General features: G+C 59.2%; 1 protein-coding gene across 1 annotated transcript; it reads right to left on the bottom strand.

Moving 5' to 3' along the window:
• Nucleotides 1-100: 100 nt before the first annotated feature.
• SIPA1L3 (signal induced proliferation associated 1 like 3) lies at nucleotides 101-16,891 on the bottom strand. Its single transcript, XM_070950158.1, has 21 exons — nucleotides 16,644-16,891; nucleotides 14,807-16,362; nucleotides 14,312-14,442; nucleotides 12,197-12,385; nucleotides 11,837-12,011; nucleotides 11,614-11,717; nucleotides 11,201-11,358; nucleotides 10,295-10,871; nucleotides 9,919-10,193; nucleotides 7,853-8,104; nucleotides 7,423-7,572; nucleotides 6,400-6,545; nucleotides 5,895-5,998; nucleotides 5,455-5,816; nucleotides 4,876-5,103; nucleotides 4,578-4,740; nucleotides 4,037-4,217; nucleotides 3,704-3,847; nucleotides 2,288-2,420; nucleotides 1,886-1,970; nucleotides 101-1,774 (listed from the first exon to the last, which is right to left on the bottom strand). Exons 2-21 carry the CDS (start codon nucleotides 16,164-16,166, stop codon nucleotides 1,625-1,627), a joined length of 5,067 nt encoding a protein of 1,688 aa, XP_070806259.1. The 5' UTR covers nucleotides 16,167-16,362; nucleotides 16,644-16,891; the 3' UTR covers nucleotides 101-1,624.
• Between the last annotated feature and the right edge of the window lie 1,869 nt (nucleotides 16,892-18,760).

Below are 18,760 nucleotides of genomic sequence, written 5' to 3'. Positions count from 1 at the left end.
CTGAACATTGAGCCCCTCTAGGAGCTGAGGTTGGAGGGGATCCCCCCTCCCATCCGGAGCTTTGCCTCCCCCCCAAAAAAGTAGGCTGAGATTTCCAGAGTATTAGAGAATTTATTTTACAAAAACTGATGGTCCTCTCCATCAGCAGCTTTAAGACAGAGCAAAATTAAATAAAACAGATTTGATCTGCAAAGATTCTTATAAAATTAAAAACGAACACATAATACAACCGATAGACATGAGGAGCTGCAGGAGACATCGTGCCCACAACCGAGGAATTCTTTCTAGAAAGTGTGTGTGTGTGTGTGGGGGAATCCTTAGGATACAAATTCCAGTGAGGTCCCACTACAAAATTAAAAAAAACCTAGGAAGGTTGTGGGGTGGTGAGCCCAGAAGAGAGGCAGTAGGGGGCCCTGGCACTGGTCTCCCCCTGACTCACCCAGAGAGGGAAGTGGGGATTCCTGGAGAGCCCCTTGGGCTCATCCGCAAATGGCTTCCCAGCACTGGGGGCCAAGAGGAGACAGAAGCCCCTCTGCCCACATGCAGAATTAAGGCTAGAGTGGAAGGGGAGGTCGTCCGCAGCCCCAGTGGTGCTCGAGAGAGCCAGCTGGTGCGTCTCTGGCCGGGAGCCCTTTCGCCTCCCTTTCTTATTTCCCTGAAACCCTGGCAGATGGAAAGATGAGGAAGGGGGAGGAAGGCTGACCCCTGGCAGGTCTGGGCCAACCCCCGGGACAGGATGTGCTTCGCATAGATCATACGCTGGTTTTGCAATGTGAAGTGTGTGTGGGGGGAGAGAAATGGTCCAGGCCAGCTGCTCCAGGTTGTCGTTGGCAGAAGCCTCAGCCAAAGAGGGTGAAGGGCCCCGCAGGTCACTGAGCAGGACAGACACCCCCCTTTTCTCAACCAACACCCCCTTTGGGTGGAAGGGGCCCCTGTAGTGGAGACAACAGAGCACCCTCAGTGTGCCCTGCTGCCAGCCAGGCCGGCCCAGCAGAGGACTGGCACAAGGGTAGGAGGCGAGGCAGGAAGCCCTCACATTCCAGAGCAGACACCCGGGAGGGCCTGGGGGGTGTGTGGGATGGGGGGCGGATCCCCCAGCCAGGAGCCTTCCCCTGGGCCTCTATGGCTTTGTGCCAGGACAGGGTCCCATCCCTGCTGCCACTGGAAGAAACCAAGTGTGCTGAATTCAGTTGCATGCACAGAAATGCAATTGAAAAAGATTACAAACAGTACCATTGATACAAATATAGTGTTTTATAAAGAATGTAGACATTTAAACTTTTTTTTAAACTTCCTGAGGCGCTCTGCATTCCCTAGAAAATAATTTAGTTGTTAGAAAGTGCTGAGAAGCTTGGCTGGACTTGGCCGCCCAGCCTGTTGGACACAGACTGGCCCTCTGATGGTGCTTGACTTTGGTGGGGGGGGAAGCTTGGCTGGCCATCTCCAGCCAGGGCTTAAGGACCCCTCCTGTGTCGCAAGAGACCCTCTCTCCAGCCGAGGCACAAAGGGGGCCATGGGGTCAGAGCCCAGCTGGCAGACAGGGCACTGGCAGCGTACTCTCCAAGGGAGCCCCCTGTGCAGATGCCACGCCTGTTCTCCCTCCGCCGCCGCCCCCCCCAGCTGCTCAAAGCTCCTCTTTGTCGACGGCGCTGGAGAAGATCTGGGCGAACTTGCGCAGCTGCTCGTTGGCGGTCTGGGACTCCTCCTGCAGCCGCTGGTTGCTCTGCCTGAGCGTGGCCACTTCCGCCTGCAGCACCACCTTGTCCTGCTTTTCCTGCAGAGGCCAAGAAGGAGCAGGGAGTCCCAGGCCATGCAGAGCCCGGTCCCACCTTCACAGCCTCGTCCCTCCCCCTGGGGATTCTGCCAAGCCCCCCCAGCTCCTTACTTTCTGCAGGTCACTGTGCAGCTGCTTCAGCATCGCTTCCAGGTGGGAGACCTTTCCTGTCAGATCCGCCGGCAGCTGCTGCTTGCTGCAAGAGCAGACCGGAGAGGCTGTGACGCCAAGCCCACCCGGGGCTCCTGGAGAGGCTCTGCCAGGGGCTCCCCCGCCCAAGCTGTCCAGAACGAAGGCCGCACACCCACACCCCAAGCCCAGGGGGGAGGGGAGGGCTGAAGTCACATGGAGGTGGGAGGAGGTACACCTGCAAGGCGGGGCACCAATCTCACCCAGACTGACAGGCAGACCTTGGTGGTCCCAACATCCCCCCCCCAAAACATGACCTTCCGTGAGGAAGTTTTCTCACCCTCTTCTCAAAACATACGTCTGCCCCCCCCGCCCCCTGCTCACCTTAAGACAGCAGCAGTATGTGGCGCTGGCTGCCTCTCCAGGCTCAGATGCCCAAGGCCGGGGCTGCCAGCCGGTGCCGCATCTGGGCTCAACATGGCCTCATGGAGGGAGAAGAGGGAGACAGCTCTCTGCACTGGGGGTGGGGTGGAGAAGAGGGGGAGAATCTGTAGGCTGTCAGGCGAAAACCTGCAGGCCCCGATCGCCCAAAACTGGCACCGCTGCCAGGGCAGAGAGCCATGCCAGTCAGGGCTCATATGGCCTGGAAGGCAGCCCCCGCCCAGGTCCTGGAAGCCCCTCTCTGGGGCAAGAGAAACATTTAAGGGGATGGAGCACCACTTGCAAGGCCATAGACATCCCTGGGTGGTGGGAAGGGAAGGGAAGGGAAGGGAAGCCCTGTTTGGAGAGTCCAGGCTGAAGGCCCAACCTAGCCCCTAAGCAGCAGCCCTCCCACCCACACCCTGGTATCCCGGCAGGCCTTCTCACTGTTGGCTTCCATGTGCCACCGTAGACTCCAACTCCGAGTTCAGAGAATTCAGCCCAGCTGCCCCCATCGCCCCTTGCCAGCTACACTCTGCCTTGCCAGGGAAAGTAGCCCAGGGCCAACGTCCCCAATTTGCACAGAAAAGAGGCAAAGCTGGCATGAAGCCCATGTGGGGAAAAGCCCTGCTGAAAACTCCATCATCCACCCTGGCACAGTGGCCGGTCTTGCCCGGTCTTCTGCCTTTGCCTACCTTTCTGCTGGCTGACTGGGCAGCAGGAGGAGGAGAAGGCAGCACCCTGAGCCCCCGTCTCTCACCATGACTTGGGGAGTCAGCCCCTCCCCTTACCCAGCATGCCCTTGCCCAGAAAGGTGGTGTCAGCTGAAGGCAGCCAACAGACCTGCCAGTGAGGGAGACACCTGCCTGGGCCAAAGAAGGAGCTGTGCCCTGACATGCAGGCTGCCTGCATACTTCCCTCCAGAGGGGGCAGGCAGGTGGCGGGCTGGGGATGGGGTGGGGGGAGGGCAGACTGGCCAAGAAAGCTGTGGCACCGCTGACAAGCAACTACCACAGCTCCTGCTGACACCAGCTCTACCATCCTGAAATTGGGGGCAGCCGAGCATCTGGGCTGGAGGGCAAAGCACTTTGTGGATGCTTGTTCCCCATCGCTCTGCATGAAGGGTTTGCTCTCCCCCATGCCATGGCGGGGGGTGGGGGAATACATGGGCAGCAAAGAAAGCTAGGAGGGATCAGGGCTGCCCAGGGAAGGCAGAGGTCCCCAAAGCACGCAAGGCTCCCAACAGCCAGCTGGCTCTGGGGCCTGATGCCAAAGTCCTTTCCCGCCTCCTTGGAAGCAGAGCTAGAGACCCCGTTCCCCTTCCTGGGCTGCCGCGTCACCTGCCTGGGGAGGAGGAAGGAAGAGGGTGCACGCCCTTACCTTCGTAGGCCTTTGCGGCACTGACCAAGCTTGACCACTCCAGGCCTGCGGCTGTGTCCGGCAGGGGCATCAGGGCGGGGTCAAGGCACCGCAGGGACTGGTCGCGCACCTCGGTCAGGGAGAGCTCAGAGGCAGAGACGGTGCCTGCAGAGAGGGAGGAGGCCCCCAGACCCATCAGCCAACCTATGCAGGCAGCCCTGCTGGTGGAAACGGGTCCCCAGGCAAGCTCCTCCTCCTCTGGATGTTGGGGTTCCCCCTGTACCCTAGGAATGTCAGGGAAGACAGGGACCCCCATTGCCTGCCTGCGACCGACACTGCCCCCCCCCCACTCACCCTTCTCCAAGGAGCCCCCCCGGCCGCTGCTGGCCGGCCTCCGCCCAGGAAGGGTGCTGGTGAAGAGCATGTCACTGGAGAGGGGCTGTTCAAAGCAGGCGCTGCTGGTGAAGGAGGGGTCTCGCCGTCCGCTGCATAGACTTTCATCCGAGAGGGTCCGCTGGAGTGTCTTCTGGGGGGTCTGCGGGGGAGAGTGGAGACCTTCTTCAAAGACCCAGCAAGTCTGTGTCTCTCAATTCTCCTCATCCCCAAACAGTTGGACGGGATCCCTGGGAAGCCTCTAAGTGGTCATCTCCTCCAGTGCGTAAAGGCTGCCAAGACTCGATCCCACCAAGAGGCCCAGGGGAGCATTCAGGCACCAGCCCCTCCCCTCAGCTCACTCACTCAGCCCCTCCCCACCAGCTCACTCAGACCTGGAGCTCTAATGGGGAAAAGCCAGTGCGAAGCTCTCAGACACATTTATGCCCCAGGTTCTAAAAATGCCCCCCTCCAGCAGATCCCCCTTCCATGGAGAGGAAGGCGGTTGGGGGTGGGCGCGCACCAGCTCATCCTCCTGTTCCAGGCTGGTGGAGTCCATGATGATCAGCTTCTTCAGGTCATCTTCGATGGTTGACTTGTGGGCCTTGCGTGGGGAGCGAAGGTCTCGCAAAGAAGCTCGGAGGCGAGGCTGTCCAAAGACGTTCCTGGTGCTCAAGTCAATTCCTCTGTGGGTACAGGGGCGGGTCAATCACACTCCTCAGTCTCAATCAGAAGCCTTCACGCCCCCCACCCCCAGACAAAGCAGCTGGCCATGGCACCACCCAAAGCAGGGCTCACTGCTGCCCCCTGCCGGCGCTCACTTCTGGGACTCTGTGAAGGGAGCTGGCCTAGCCGAAGCCTCGGAGCTCTTCTTCCACCCAGCGGGTTGGGGCCTAGCACTCCGGCTGCTCTGCTTGGACAAGAAGGACTTGGGCACAGAAGCCGAGAGCTGGGAAGAGCTCGCCTGGGGTCCAGGAGCCGCCTGGGAGCCGTCTGCAGGGGGGGTCTTGTAGACCTGGATGGGGTAGCTCACCCTGGAACCACTGGGGCTGAAAGAGAGACGGAGTCTGCGGATAACTGGGCCCCCAGCTGCCCATGCAGGGGCCACTCCCTCAGCAGCACCTGGGGCATCCTGCCCGTCCCCCTGCTTGGCCCTGGACACACGGCACCTGCCTCTCTTGGGTGGGGAGGGAAGAGCTCCACCCCAAATCCAACCCTGGAAAAATCAGGACTGGAGCTGCTATCAAGGACAGGTCTGGCCCCGAGGCCCTCGCCATTCACCTAGGAGGTCCCTCCTTCTGAAAATCAGGTCTCATCTTGCAAGACGCCCCCGGCGCCCAACAGGCCTGCAAACCCATCACGTGTTCAGGGTCCTGGTTATGTTGGGGGGCAGCAGTTACCTGGCCTGCCAGAAGGGCTCTGGGGCGCTGTTGTTTCCCCCCCTGGCAGGGCCGCCAGCGCCTTTCCCAAAGGCCCTGGGGCAGTAATTCCAGCTCTGTCTGCCCAAGTGGCCAGCGGGCCAGGCCACCTCCGTCCTCTTGCTATGGCCTTCGGGGAGGGCGGGGCCAAAGAGAGGTGAGGACACAGGCACTCGGTCGCGCCGGATGGATGTGGCACCGCTGGCATCGATGCCGCTGTTGCTGGAAACCCCGCCCTTGGCCCAGAGCTCGGGTGCGCCGTCGCCAGGATCGGCTGGGTCGTCGCTGTGGCCACTGGAGGCGTTGCTGGAGAGTGTGTTGCTGCTGGAGGTCTGCCCCTCTCCCTGCAGGGGGAGGGGGAGTCAGCCACTCGGACATGAAGGGAGGTACCCAACAGGCAAGCCCCAGGAGCTCATGCTCACCTTGGGAGGTTGGTCTGGGGAGTCCAGCAGCTCCCACTGGCCTGGCCTCTTGTTTCCGGAAGCCGCTGAGAATCTGGAAGGGCCTGGCATGTGCCATAGCAGCTCTGGCAGGGCAAGGAGAAGGGTTAGGGGGAGCCGCTCCTTTGGGGCCTCCAGGTGGGAGGCGATTGGTTTCCTGCTTCTCCAGTCCCATCCCTTGGCTGGAGGGCTGGCCTCTGCCAGCCCTCTTTTCCTCCACCACCATCCTGGGTGAGGCTTCTATTACCCAATGCCAGGCTGTAGGAGACAGCAATAGCAGCCTGCCCTTCTCAGAAGCTCCCGGGGTGGCCCCAGGAACCTGCCGCCTGTCCGGCCCCATGCTGGGAAGGGCAGCCCTCTCTGTGCCCAGGGGGACATGGCTAGGCTTCCCCTCCCCAATGCCTGGCAGCTTCAGCATAGAGGCCACTTCCAAAATCTCAGCCCAGGCACACCACCAAACCCCCCTATGCCCGCCATCCGTGCTCACCAGGCTTGAGCCTCTCCATGGTGCCTTCCTGGCTGGCCAGCCCTCTGCCGGATGAAGAGGAGTCCCCGTTCGGGATCACCTCAGAGGGACAGAGCGTCTCAAAAGGCCCCAGAGGCCGCAAAGGGACCACGTATCTGTGCACAGAGCTGAAGCAAAACAGGGCAGCTGAGAATGCCACCGACACAGCGGGAAAAACACCACCCAGCCCATTTGTTAGCAGGTTTTAAAAATACCAGGCTTAAAGGAGGGAGGGAAGAGGGGCACAGGAGCGGAAGAAGGAAGCCAGCTCCTCCTGCACTCGGCTCCATGGGTGGGCAATGGAGGGGCATCCGGAAGGGGTGGAAGGCTAGGCCGAAAGGCCAAGCCAGACCCTCGGCTGGAGCAATGCAGCACAAGAACCATAGGTGGCACCCTGGGTGTGCATCAGAACGCCCCTTGGCAACTGTCCATGGCGTCTGAGGGGGCAGAGAGAGAGATCTCCCTCCTCCCTCCCTCCCCCCTTCTCTCATTAACAGCCTCTCTTGAGGCAGAATCGGGCAGGGTCAACATTTCGAGCCGACAGACCCCGTTTGCAGCCCAGAGAGGATCTTTCCCACTCCAAGCCCCTCTACCAACGCAGCCCCTTGCTACTCCCCAGAGCAAACAGCTCAGGCAGGAAGCGGCTCCCACCCAAACAGCCCAGGATGACAAAGAGACGGCTGGGAGTTGAGCTCTCTGCATTTCCTGGTTTGCCCCTCTTCCTGGTGGGGTTGCAAGGTCTGTCCCAGCGCGGCCTCTGGCTGCTTCTTTGAAGGAAAGCCTTCCCCCCCCCCCAGCCCTGCAACTGGAACTGGAGTGGGATGCAAACTGCTACGCAGCAAAGAAGCCCCCCACCCCCGGAGCCAGGCGCTCTTCTGCTTCTCTGGAACAAACCCTGCATCTTTGCTGCCAGCGGGCAGCACCTTGCTCAAAGAGAATCCGCGGGATGGAAAAACAGGCTGGTCAAGCGGGCGGGACCCAGGGCTTGGGCATCCACCCACGTACCTGTCCGGTGAGGGCTTGTACCAGGCGAAGGAGCCTCCTGAAGAGCCCGGAACAGAGAAACTGCCTGAGGGCTGCCGGTACGACTGGCTCTTTTCTGTGCCACTCTGGGAGGAGGAAACGACACGGGGGGTCTCTGGGAAGCTGGCGGGCCTAGAGAAAGAGGGAGAGCTCTGAAGACTGGGCCCACGGCTGCCTGGCCCACAGTCGTGCCCAGGAGTCATGCAGGCCTCCTGCGGGGCCATGGACCGAGGCAGAAGAGGGCCATTGGCCAGGCTGCATCCGCCAGAGGCCACAGCAGAGCACACTCTGCAAGGCTCCAAGTCCCAAAATTCATCCTGGCATGGAGTCTGCAGGCCAGGCCAGGAACATTGGCTGACAGTCATCGGAGCCCAGGCTCTCAGCGAGCCCCAAGGCCTCCCCTCCTCCTCACCTTTTGCCATGCAGAGGCTGGACCTGGCGGTAAGGGGTCAGGGTGCTCTGCTTTGGGGTCCTGGTGAGGGACTGGGACTGGCCATGCCCTGGCTGCTCAGCCCATTTGGGGGGCTGGGAGGAGCCTTGGGTGGCAGAGCCACTCCACTGCCAGGCTGAGTTGCTGCGATACGGAGGCCGATAGCCCCCAGGCAAGCTTTCGGGTTCTCCTCTGGTCTCCATCGCGCTCACCTTCAGGGACTCGGCCCACCCCCTGGAGAGAGAGAGAGAGAGGGAGGGAGAGGAGGGAGAGGGAGAGGGAGAGAGAGAGACGCTCAGGAGGCGTCAGGAGGCGTGCAGAGAAGGGTGCCGGGCAGCTCCGTGAAGAGAAGTTGCAGGCATGGAGGTCGGCCTTCCTGCTCCTGGTCCTGCCTGCCAGTCGCCCACTTCAGGACCTGCTCCAGGGGCACTGCTGTCCCCCTGAAGACCCTCAAGCATTTGCTGACACAGCCTACCTAGACCCTTGCCCACGAGGCCCTACCATGGGCTGCTTCAGGTGCCTGTGAGGGGGCCCAGCCACTGCGGTGCCTGAGAGGCGGGCATCGTTGCCCCCCTGCCCCTAGTCAAACCTTTGGCCAAGCAGGTTCCAAAAGCGGCCTAGTCTGCAGGAAGGGGGGCAGCCCTGGCAGCCCCCCTTTCTCAGGTACCCTGTGCTGGTGGGGGTTCCTCCACCGCTCACAACATGCAGTTCTTGGCAGACGGAGCCATCTAAGCCGGCTCTGTAGCTGCCAACACGGGAGATGCCTCAAAGCCTGGGGCAACCTCAAGCTTCCAACCCCCTGCCCAGCCACTCCCCCAGGCCAGGCCTCGCTACCTGCCACCCACCTCCCCGACTCCATGCAGCAAAAAAGCCACCAGATGGCCACCCTCCAGCCCAGCTGCCAGGCGGAAGCCAGCTCAGTGCAGGATCCTCTCAGTTTTAATTGAATTCGGTTTTAATTGGGTTGTTTTAAATTTTGGGCCAAAATTATTTAATTGTTTTTTAAACTGTTTTTTAAATTTTATATGCTATGTTTTATCTTGGCTGTACACCGCCCTGAGTCCCGCAGGAGAAGGGCGGTATAGAAATAAAATAAAATAAAATAAAAAAATAATAATAAATCCTACCCTGCCTATCCTAAAGCTGACGGGGAGGGAGGGAGGCGTTGCTGGAAGCCACTGGATGCCTCCACTTGCTTTGCAAACCACACCTGGAAAACCAGATAGGAAGCTGGGAGCTGGGTGGGGACTCCTCCTCCTCCCTTCTCTTAACTGTGCAGGTTTCCTCTGGAGGAGACAGCAAGCGACTCTCAGGCAGGAAGGGGGGACGTTCAAGACAGTGGAGAGGAGTGATAACTGGAGAGTCAGAAGGAAGCAGGGGAGGGCCAAGCCCCGGCAGTTCCCCTTCTGCACGGCCTACTGGATTTTAAGCCTGGATGCCACCCCAGGCCTGAGAGGCCCACAGGAATCCTTGGCCTCTGGGCTTGCCTCCCTCCACACGCATTTAGCGGCTTCTTAAGCAAGATCCAAGGCAGTGGCACCTTGACCTAAAACGAAGGCAGCCCCACAGGCGGTCAGAGCAGCTGCACTCTGAGCCCCAGGACTCCCTCAACCCCTTTTTTTGACCTGAGGAGCTATCGGCCGGCCTGCCTCTGTTTCGCTCCAAGAAGCAGCTGGGATTCCCAGCAGCTTCCCCCTCTGAGCCAGGGGCTTTCCCGAACAGCGGCCCAGATGCCCAGCCAGCCCCGGTACCTGCCAGAAGAGCCGCTGGTGCCACTCCCTACCGGCTGCCGAAGCCACAGTCATCCCAACAGGATCTGCCCAAGTGGTTCCCCTCTCAAAAGCCAGCTGTCTTCTCCCGGGGGTCCCAGACCAAGAATGGACAGCCACCACCAAGAGGGGCACCGCAGCCCAAGAGAATCAACCCAGCAGAGTAAAAGCCCTTCTCTGAGGAGCTCTAAACTCCCACCAAGGCCAGGAGCCAGGAGAGCAATGTAGAGGCTGGTAGCCTTGGGGCTTGGCAGGGAGCCTGAAGGCGCAGAGGCTCACCTGCGTGGAACACCATCCTCGTGTGGTGGAATCACCACCACTTTCACAGTGACGGAGGTACGCAACCAGTCGATCATCTGGTCGTGGGTGAGGGTAACTACAGCCACCTTGCATATCTCCACCAGCCGGCTGCCCTGCCGCAGGCCTGCCTGCCAGGCGAAGCCGTAGTCCTCCACCTCGGCCACCGTCCCGTCAAACTTCACATGGAAACCCAGCTGCCCCAGCCCGTTCCTCCGCAGGGTCATCTCTACCGTCTCGGCACCAGAGGTCATGACCTGGGTGAAAGCATACAACCCCGGGCGGGGTCAGAAATACCAGTTTCCACTCAGGATGGTGGGGGCATCTTAACTAATCAGTGGGCAGGGGTGCTACTGACCTTCAGTCTCTGCACAATCTCTTTAACATCTTCAGGATTATTCTCTGGGGCCTGGACAAAAATGTGGTCCCCCCGTCCATAGAAAATTTTGAGGCTGCAATTGTCTGGCGTCCAGCCAATCACATCTGCGCAGAAGCAATTGAAGACGACTTCTTTGGTGGCCAGGTCCAGGAGGGCCATGAACTCATTGGAGATACCCAGCAGGCACTCGATCTCTGCTCCCTGCGAGTAGTCCTGGGCCAGAACTCGCCAGACGAGGGCCCCCGCACTCTGCTGCTCAGCCCCGGCCCGAGCCCTCATTTTTTCCCTCTTCTTAGAGGCCAGTGAGATCAGGTTGAACTTCCCCGTGGAGTCGATGGGGGTACTGGTGACGCTGTTCTCAGCCAAATCCTTCAGGTACTCGTGCCGCGTGCGCGTGGCCATGGTGTGGAACTTGTCCGACTTGTGTGCGGCATTCTCGGCATTGATCACCTTGGCGAGCAGGAAATCCCGGAAGACATCCGACTTGTGGAAGGTGGCCTGACTGGGGATGGCTGGCCCAAAGGGGGGCACATCCTTGGAGCGAGTCACTGCCACACTTGGGACATGGAAATGAAAACACAGGCCTGTGGCTGAGACTACACAGGCCGCTGCCAGGTTACTCGGCCGTTCCCTGTGGGCCAATCCCAAGGAGCAGGACCGAGGCCCACTTCAACCCAAGGGCCCAAGATCGGAGGATCAGCTGCCCAAGAAGCCGGAGTTGCGAGGATCACCTGCAGCCCTGATCTGTCGTCCAAGAGAGGCCGCCTAATCGGCCCGACCTCTGGAGAGCTGAAGGAGTCCACTGACGCCAGGATGCAATCAAGGCCCGGAGGCTCGCCTCCTCAGGTGGCCAAGCCCAAACTCTGCCCAGACCCGCACCCTTACCTGTAGCGGACGCTCTCTGTGCAGGGACTCTGAGCACAGACAATGATGAAGACGTGCTGGAAATGAGAGCGGATGTTCTGGGGGGTGAAGGGCAAAGCCCCCGGCTCCTGGAAGATGATGGTGACGATGTCGTTCCCGATGTGTCTCTTCCGCAGCAGCTGGAAGGAGGGTGGCACTTGAGAGCCTGGGAAGGAAGCCTGGAGCCCAGCCAGCGGCTTGGGAAACCAGAAGGAAACATGGACTCCCTCCCCAGTGGGATGAGGGGGGGTCATGGTGCAAAAGAGAAATGGCCAAGACCACTAAATTGAGCCCCACAATTAGTGACAACCCCACAGCTCAGTATGCGCCATGTGACCCCCAAGGCCAGTCTCCTCTCTCCTCTGAGCCAGGCCCCCACCTGCCGTGCCCGGTACCTGCTGCCTGTTGTTGGGGGTGTAGGGAAGCATCGTGGAGACGTGGAACATGATCTCGTAGCCCTGGTAGGTCGTGTAGAGGGAGTGGGTGCCAGTGGAGTCGGCTGTGAGAGAAGCAACAGGGAGGACTCAACAGGGTGGCTGAGTCCCTCAGAGGACAGATATGGTGCCAGCAGTGTGTCCCACCCTACCAGCCCCCAAGCCCCCCTTGGCAAGAACTTACTTTTGGTGTCTAGCTGTGCAGCATATTTGCGGAAGCCCCTCAGGCAGACCTTCTCCCCCAGCAGGGCCAAGAACTCCTCAAAGGCCGGGCCTGCCTCCTCGTTATTGTACATCTCCTCCTCTGAACTCTGGCCAGCCTTGCAGTACAGGACACCCACCTTATGTTTCCGGCAGAGCTGGGGGGAAAGCAGGAAGAGCCCCCTCAGAGCTAGGTGGGGTCCAAGGGTTAGGGTCAGGGTTCCCAGTGACTCTTGGGACGGGGGCTCTGGGAAAGAACAGGGCCTTCCTGAGCCACAGGCAAGGTGGATGGGCAGGCAGGAAAGCCTTCCATCACCACCCAGGTTGCACCCGTGGTGCTTACTCCTTGCTCGTCCAGCTTCCGCAGCTGCTCACAGACTTGGGGCACACTCAGAGCCAGGCGCAGGCAGTGCATGTTCAGCTCGGGGACCACATGCTCCAGCACGTCCTTCAGGGGGATGCCACGGACGGTGCCATGCTTGGTGGTAGTGGGTGTTGCGTCTTCTAGGATGGCACCACGGAGGGTGGTCAACTGCAGGGCCCAGAAAGAGAGGCAGGAATGACGCTTGGCCCGGCCCAAGGGCCACCTGGACTCCCCTCTTCTGGCACAGCATAGCAGAGGGCTGCCCACGGGAGGGCTCCCTCTTGTGCCTGGGGCCAGTGGGCCACATCCTCTACACTGGGGCTGAGCGAGGACAAGAAGAGCCATCAAGCCAGCCTCAGAAATTTCCTGGACAGTCTTCCAGAACGGCGCTCTATGCGGGAGAAAGAGCTCTAGAGAAAATCCCTAACCATCGGACAGGCTAGAAGGAGCCCAAGGCTCCATCCCTGCACTATCCAGGACAAACGGCTTTATCTCTTAGCCTCACTCCCAGCATGCAAAAGCCCAGGAGACATTTTTATCTTACAACAGGAAATGTGCAGGAGCGCCAGCCCACCACATTCAGAGAAAAGGCCCCTTGGCCCTGGAATGGACCCACCACCCAAAATCCAAGATGCCGCATGGAGACGGCAGCCCCATTCACTACTTCAGACAGTTTGCCAGGGTCCAACGCATTCGACCCTTGGTCAAAGGGACAGTTAGGGTTTTCAGGGGGTACGAATAACTCGGACTGTCCTTGCAAGGCAAAAGCAGCCCTTTTGGGAAGTTTAAGCTGCAGGGCTAAAGGGCCTTTGGTGTCTCGCAGGGCCCACAGGGGGCTCAGGCTGGCCTTCCTTCCCTTTCAGTGGAGAAGTGCTGGGCACAGCAGACATGCTCCTCCCAGGCAGGAACTGGCACTGCCAGCTTCACGGCCAGGCCCTCTTGGCGCTGCCATGTGCTCTGCTGGCTCGGATGGACTTGCTTCACAAATAGCTCACGTCAGACAGAGTCCAATCTCCACAGGCTGTGCTTGCTTACTTGTGGCACCTCGGACTAGCAACTCCACCATTAAGCAACACACAACATCACGTCACTGGACTGACTTATGATGGCATTCTATCAGTCCTGGCCGCGACCGTTAGATGAGTCCCATCTGATTGTGGCATCCTGCGCTCATGTGATTGTCTTTTGTGACCTCCTGCCAGCTTCTCCAGCAACTTTGCTTGCTGGAAGGGAGCAGTGAAGGCTGTGAATGGCAATTGTGGGACCCAAGGCTGCTGCGATGTTCTATTTAGCCAAGCACTTAAGTCACTATCTTGTGACCGGGGGACACTGCAATGGCCAGAGTTACAAACACCCATACGTCTCCCCATTCAGGCCACTGTATCTTCAAACCGTCACTGAACAAGTGGATCACTTGTATATTATAAATCAGTCAGACCCCACCTGCTGCCCAGACCCCACCCTTTGAGGAGGGCCAGGAGGACAGAAACTGCCTGCTGCAAAGAAGATGGACCTCAGCCTTGCAAGAAATCCAAGGGGCCAGAAAGAGAGCCACCATCATTCCAGAAGGGAGTATGAGCGAGGACAGAACTACACCAGAGATCCCAGCTGAATGTTGCAGAAAAAGGATGAAGATTACAAGCTGTCTGCCAGGGCACATGCAGTTGCTGGTTCCTTTCCTAGAGATGGTCAAGCTAGGGAGGCTTCAGTATGGAAGGGGGACTCGACACCCGGGCTACGGGGACCCCTTTTTGTTGTGGGATTCTAACTCTCAGGCAGGAGACCCTCCCACAGAAAGGATTAAGGCAGCCTCTAAGCTGCATCCCCAGTGACTAACTGTCCTCCTGATGTCCTGGTAGGACAGCAGCCGAGAAGACCAGAGACCCGTCTTGGATGATTTTCCTGCCCCTTGAGCTTCTCCGCACTAGGAGGAGGTATATCTCCCAGCTAGTTTGGGAATTAATGGGGATTAAAGCCCAGGGACTCTCAAGAGATCTTTTTAAAACCCACCATGTCCCAAATCCTGCAGCTTCTGCCTCACCCACTGCTGCCGAGCTGCAGGACCTCCAGTGCCTCCGAGCAACAGCAACTTACCTCGCTGGTGCGAAAGATAATCCTGTACTGGTACTGAGGCCCGTAATCCCGATGGTCCTCCAGCTTCTCACGCCTGATGCTGACTGCCACGGGGCCCAGCTTCTCATCCACCCCAAAGTAGTTAAAATGTTCTGATGGGGCAGAGAGGAAGAGGGGGAAAAGACTTAGCTGTTCATCCTGCGCACCCTGCCCTCGACTGCCCCATTGTTCCAGCCATTGTTTACCAATCGGCAGTGATGCCCACCCACTCCAAAGCTCCTCCAGCAAGGCTGAAACCTGGCTGCCCAACTAAGCCAAAGAACAGCCCCTGCAGCTGAAGGGACCGGAAGGGGGGGGGGAAAGAGGTGCACCAGGGGAACCGAAAGGAGAAATTTGGGATTGCTGTCTCCATTCATGTGGGCATATTCTGGGATCAAGCCTCATCCTCAACTGCCCACCTCCTCAGGGACCACTCACCCTCTAGCACCCCAAACGGCAAAGCCCCAAAGTGCCAACCTTTGCCAGAGAAGTAGTCCCTGTAGTACCGGGCACCCAGGTCCACGTGCTCAATGCTGTAGTGCTTCAACCGGCTGAGACTGCGCTGCAGTTCCTGTGGCGTCTCCAGCACAGAGATGCTGGCGTTTGTACAGTAAGGGGCAGGGGTTGTCTCCGCAAAGGCCCCCTCTCCACAGCCACCCATGGAGGCAGGTGAAAAACTGATGTTGCGCTCCCCCTCGCCCCCAATCTCGTTGCGGAAGTGAGGGCAGCTGAGCAGCAGACTGTTGCTGCTGTTGTCCCCCAGATCATGCTCCAGATTCTCCTTGGAGTTCAGGTCCTCAGGACTGAAGAAGGTGCTGGGCACATCCAAGCCGGCCAGGCTGCAGACGGCAGCAGCTGAGCCTGCGGAGGCAGCCGAAGCCCCTGTGGTGGTGTTCCTCCGCTGAGCCACACAGACCCGTCTGGCCACCACCTCATTCAGGTCAAAGAGCAGGCTCTGGACGTCATAGTGGGCCAGGCCCTTCGGGCACAGCCAGCCCCGGCCCGCTTCCTCCGCCTCCCCCAGGGCCCTGCTGCAGTCTCCCTCCACCCGGCCACTCCGCAGCTTCCGGAAGATGGAGTCCCCCCCACCCCCCTCTGCCCGGAGGCCCTTCTTGCGGGGCTTCTCCTTGGGGTGAAGAGGCAATCCTGATTCTGCCTGGGCCTCTGCCTTGGTGCTCTTGGCAGTATGGAAGGGATCCACCAGCCGCTGCCGCTGCCCAGTCACTGCCTTCCCACTCCGGAACTCCTTCAGCATCTCGTAGAAGCTCTGCTCAGAGAGGCCTTGCGCGTCGATGGAAGATGTGCTGCCATACTCACGGAAGAGGGGCAGGCCGCCAGCCAGCCGGGCTCCCCGGGGCTCCATTGCGGCTTCCAGGTCACACTCGCTCAGGGTGACCTCACTGTTGCTCCTGTTCCTCAGCGCCAGGAACACCCTGCCAGGAGAGTGCGGCCACCCATCTTGGAACTCAGTGTCCTTAGACCTCCTCCGAGCCAGGCGCCGGGAAGGTTTCGGCCCCAACGGGAAGGCAGCCTCTCTAGATGGCTGCCCGTTCTGAAGCTCCCACAACATGGGGCCCGGGGCCTCTGGAGCTTTGGCAGCACTGGGGGCAGCTGGATCCTTCAACCCTTCTCTTTTGGGAGGCCAGTCGGCAATCCGGGCCCGCACCCCCATTTTTGGCACAGCAGGGGTTGTGGTAGCTGGTCGCAAAGGAGAGGCATCATCCACATGTGGGGTGCAGCCGTTCTGGGACCAGGATCCTGGAGAGGAGTAATCGCCCCCTGTGGGGTCCAGGCCCACCACATCGCAGCTTTCATGCACAGGCCGATATGCTGTCATAGTCTGGGCTGGGCTCCCTGCAGGAAGATGCTCTTCATCTCCATCGGGACATGGGCACACCACAGCCGGCGTTGGGGAAGCCTGGAACAAGCTGAGACAGCTCAGGGCAGCATTGCCCCCAGCCTCTCCTCAAGGCCCAGCAATGGAGAATGACGACAGCAGCTGAGCTTCCATTATTCCAGCAATATGAATCATTCTGAGAGAGAGGGAGAAACAGCATTAGCCTTGGCCCTCTGGGGCAAAACATGGGGCAGGCCTACTTTGCTGCTGGGGAACAGAGCTGGGAATCTACTCTTCTGCAGAAGCCAAAATACAATGTAATATGCTCTATGCTGGGCAATGAGGAAGTCCAAACTCCCTCAGATTTGTTTTATCCGGGGCAGCACTCGCCTTGCTAAGCAGACGGGGGGGGGGGCTGACTTTGCCTGGAGATTGTGGTGCCCAAATTCCCCCTAAATCTGGCGGCCAGAGGATTACCTGTGAAAGTCCTGAGACAGGCTGGGGACCGCCTGAGTGGCTGCTCGCCTTTGCCTGCAGGGAGCAAAGCATTGTGTGTTTTATGTGTGAGTGTTTGTCAGCCATCCTTGTCTACTCATTTCTTTAAAAGATTTGCATAGTCACCTATTTTAATCACAACTCGAACAACCCACCACCAGGTGCCCCACCGGACACAGTGGGGCCCCAGACATCTCCCTTAGGGCAGAAGGGAAGGGGGCAAGGGGGGGGGTCTGGGTTTGCAGCCATTTCTTAGGCCACCTGCAGTGGGGACCCAGCATGGAGCACTTCGGCTCTGCTGCCTCCACGCCTCAAGCGATGGAAGAGGCAGAGGGAGGAGGAGAGGGCAGCCCTGAACCATGGAGGAGAAAATGGACCCCTCCCTCCGAAAAACAAAATGGAAGTGCCATCTCTTGAGCGTCAGCCCTGCACTGCAAGAAGCATCCCGGCACCTGCTGCTGGCTTGAAGGGTCCCCTGTAGGAGTGCAGGAGCTGCCCTGCCAGTGCCAGACACTGCCAAGGCAAAAAAAACTGTGTTCCTGCTGAGCCTGTCCCCTTGCCCCCACCCCACCCCCCTGGAGGACATCATGCTACAAACGCTCGCAGAGCAGGGGGCTCCTGTGTCCATATGTCGGTCTCACAACATCCCTGAAGCTTATGGGGAAACATCCAGCTGCCCCAGCCTCAAGAAAGGTTGGCAGCCGCCTCAACATTCTGTGTCCCCTCAAATAAGCCTCTCCTGGCCATTTGTGCTCCAGAAGCCGTCCTTGAAACACTGCAGTGGAAGGCCAGCCTCCTGTTGGGCCCCAGCCACATCTCGCTTGCACAGCCCCCCCGCCTGACCCTCTCTGACATGCCCCATGCTCAGGAACCCGCAGGCGGAAACATTGGGCACCCTTGACTTTTGACCCTTGTCCAGTGCTAGACAAACATTTCAGACTGATCAGAGGCTCTTTAGCGAGAGCTCTGGCTTTTGGAAGCACTGCAGGCCGGGGAGGGGCAATACACGCGCGCGCGCACACACACACACACACACACACACACAGCTCTGATGCTGAGGTCCAGAGATGTCCAGAAACTGCCACTGTTCATGCCAGGCAGAGCTGGGTGTTTTTCTCCCCTATCAAAGGCTGTGCAGCAGGGGGGAGTTTCAAAACCCTTCACTACCGGTTTTTTTGTGGGCATGGGCATGCTCGCGTGCAGCCACAATACTTCTGCGCATGCGCAGAAGTGTCCGGGCAGGTGGAGGAAGCCTCCCACCATTGCTGAGCAGAGCGCTGGCCTGTCCGGGCTCCAGCAAGAGCAGCCAGTAGCCCCAGCTGCCCTTGCCCAACCAGGGGGACAGATAGGAGCCAGGAGTGCCTTGCAGCCCGGTCCATGCCTTGAGCTGAAGTAAGGGAGCCCTGGGGAGCCTCCTGCCATAGCCACAGGGTCCCAAGCACTGCTGCCCAACCAGGCAAGCCAGCAGCACAGGCTCAGGTGCTCAGACCTGAGGAGGCAGCAGGGACACGTACAAACCCTCATTGAATCCTGCAGCTGAAGCATCTATTCCCCCCAGGAGCCCTGCAGAGACTGGGTCAAGGAGAGGCATTCTCTGGGAGAACTTTGCTTTGGCCATGCACCCCCCAGCAGCTGCAGGAGAGCACACCCGGTTTGCCTCCTGGGCAGCAATGGGGGCTGTTCAAATGGCTCTCAATTCCTCCTGCCTTGGATTGGAAACCTCCGTGCCAGCTGCCCCCCAGAAACCAAACACTCTGCCCACCTCCAGACTCTTCCCAAAAGGCCTTCACCCAACTGGACATATGTGCATGTGAAAGTCTTATTAACTGTTTTCAGCTGCGTGCAAAAATGACCAATGATTCAAGTTTCTAATACTCTCTCCAGGAAGAGAAGCCACCAAAACCTCTGCATGGAAGAAAGTTTCCCACACATTTTCCCTGGAGACCGAAGCAGACTTCCTATTCGGGTGCAGTCATGCACAATCTGCACAGAGCCCACAGTCTGGCACATGTCACAGCACTTTCCTCTGACGGAAGGTTGCTCAAAGGACAATGGTGAAGAACTATTTTGTATCGCCACAGAACCAGGACAAGAAATAC

Source organism: Pituophis catenifer, unplaced genomic scaffold (assembly GCF_029215685.1).
Source record: "Pituophis catenifer annectens isolate HBS135680 unplaced genomic scaffold, rPitCat1.0.hap2 SCAF_9, whole genome shotgun sequence".
Classification (NCBI taxonomy): Eukaryota; Metazoa; Chordata; class Lepidosauria; order Squamata; family Colubridae; genus Pituophis; species Pituophis catenifer.
This window is presented reverse-complemented; position numbering and strand designations above follow the sequence as displayed.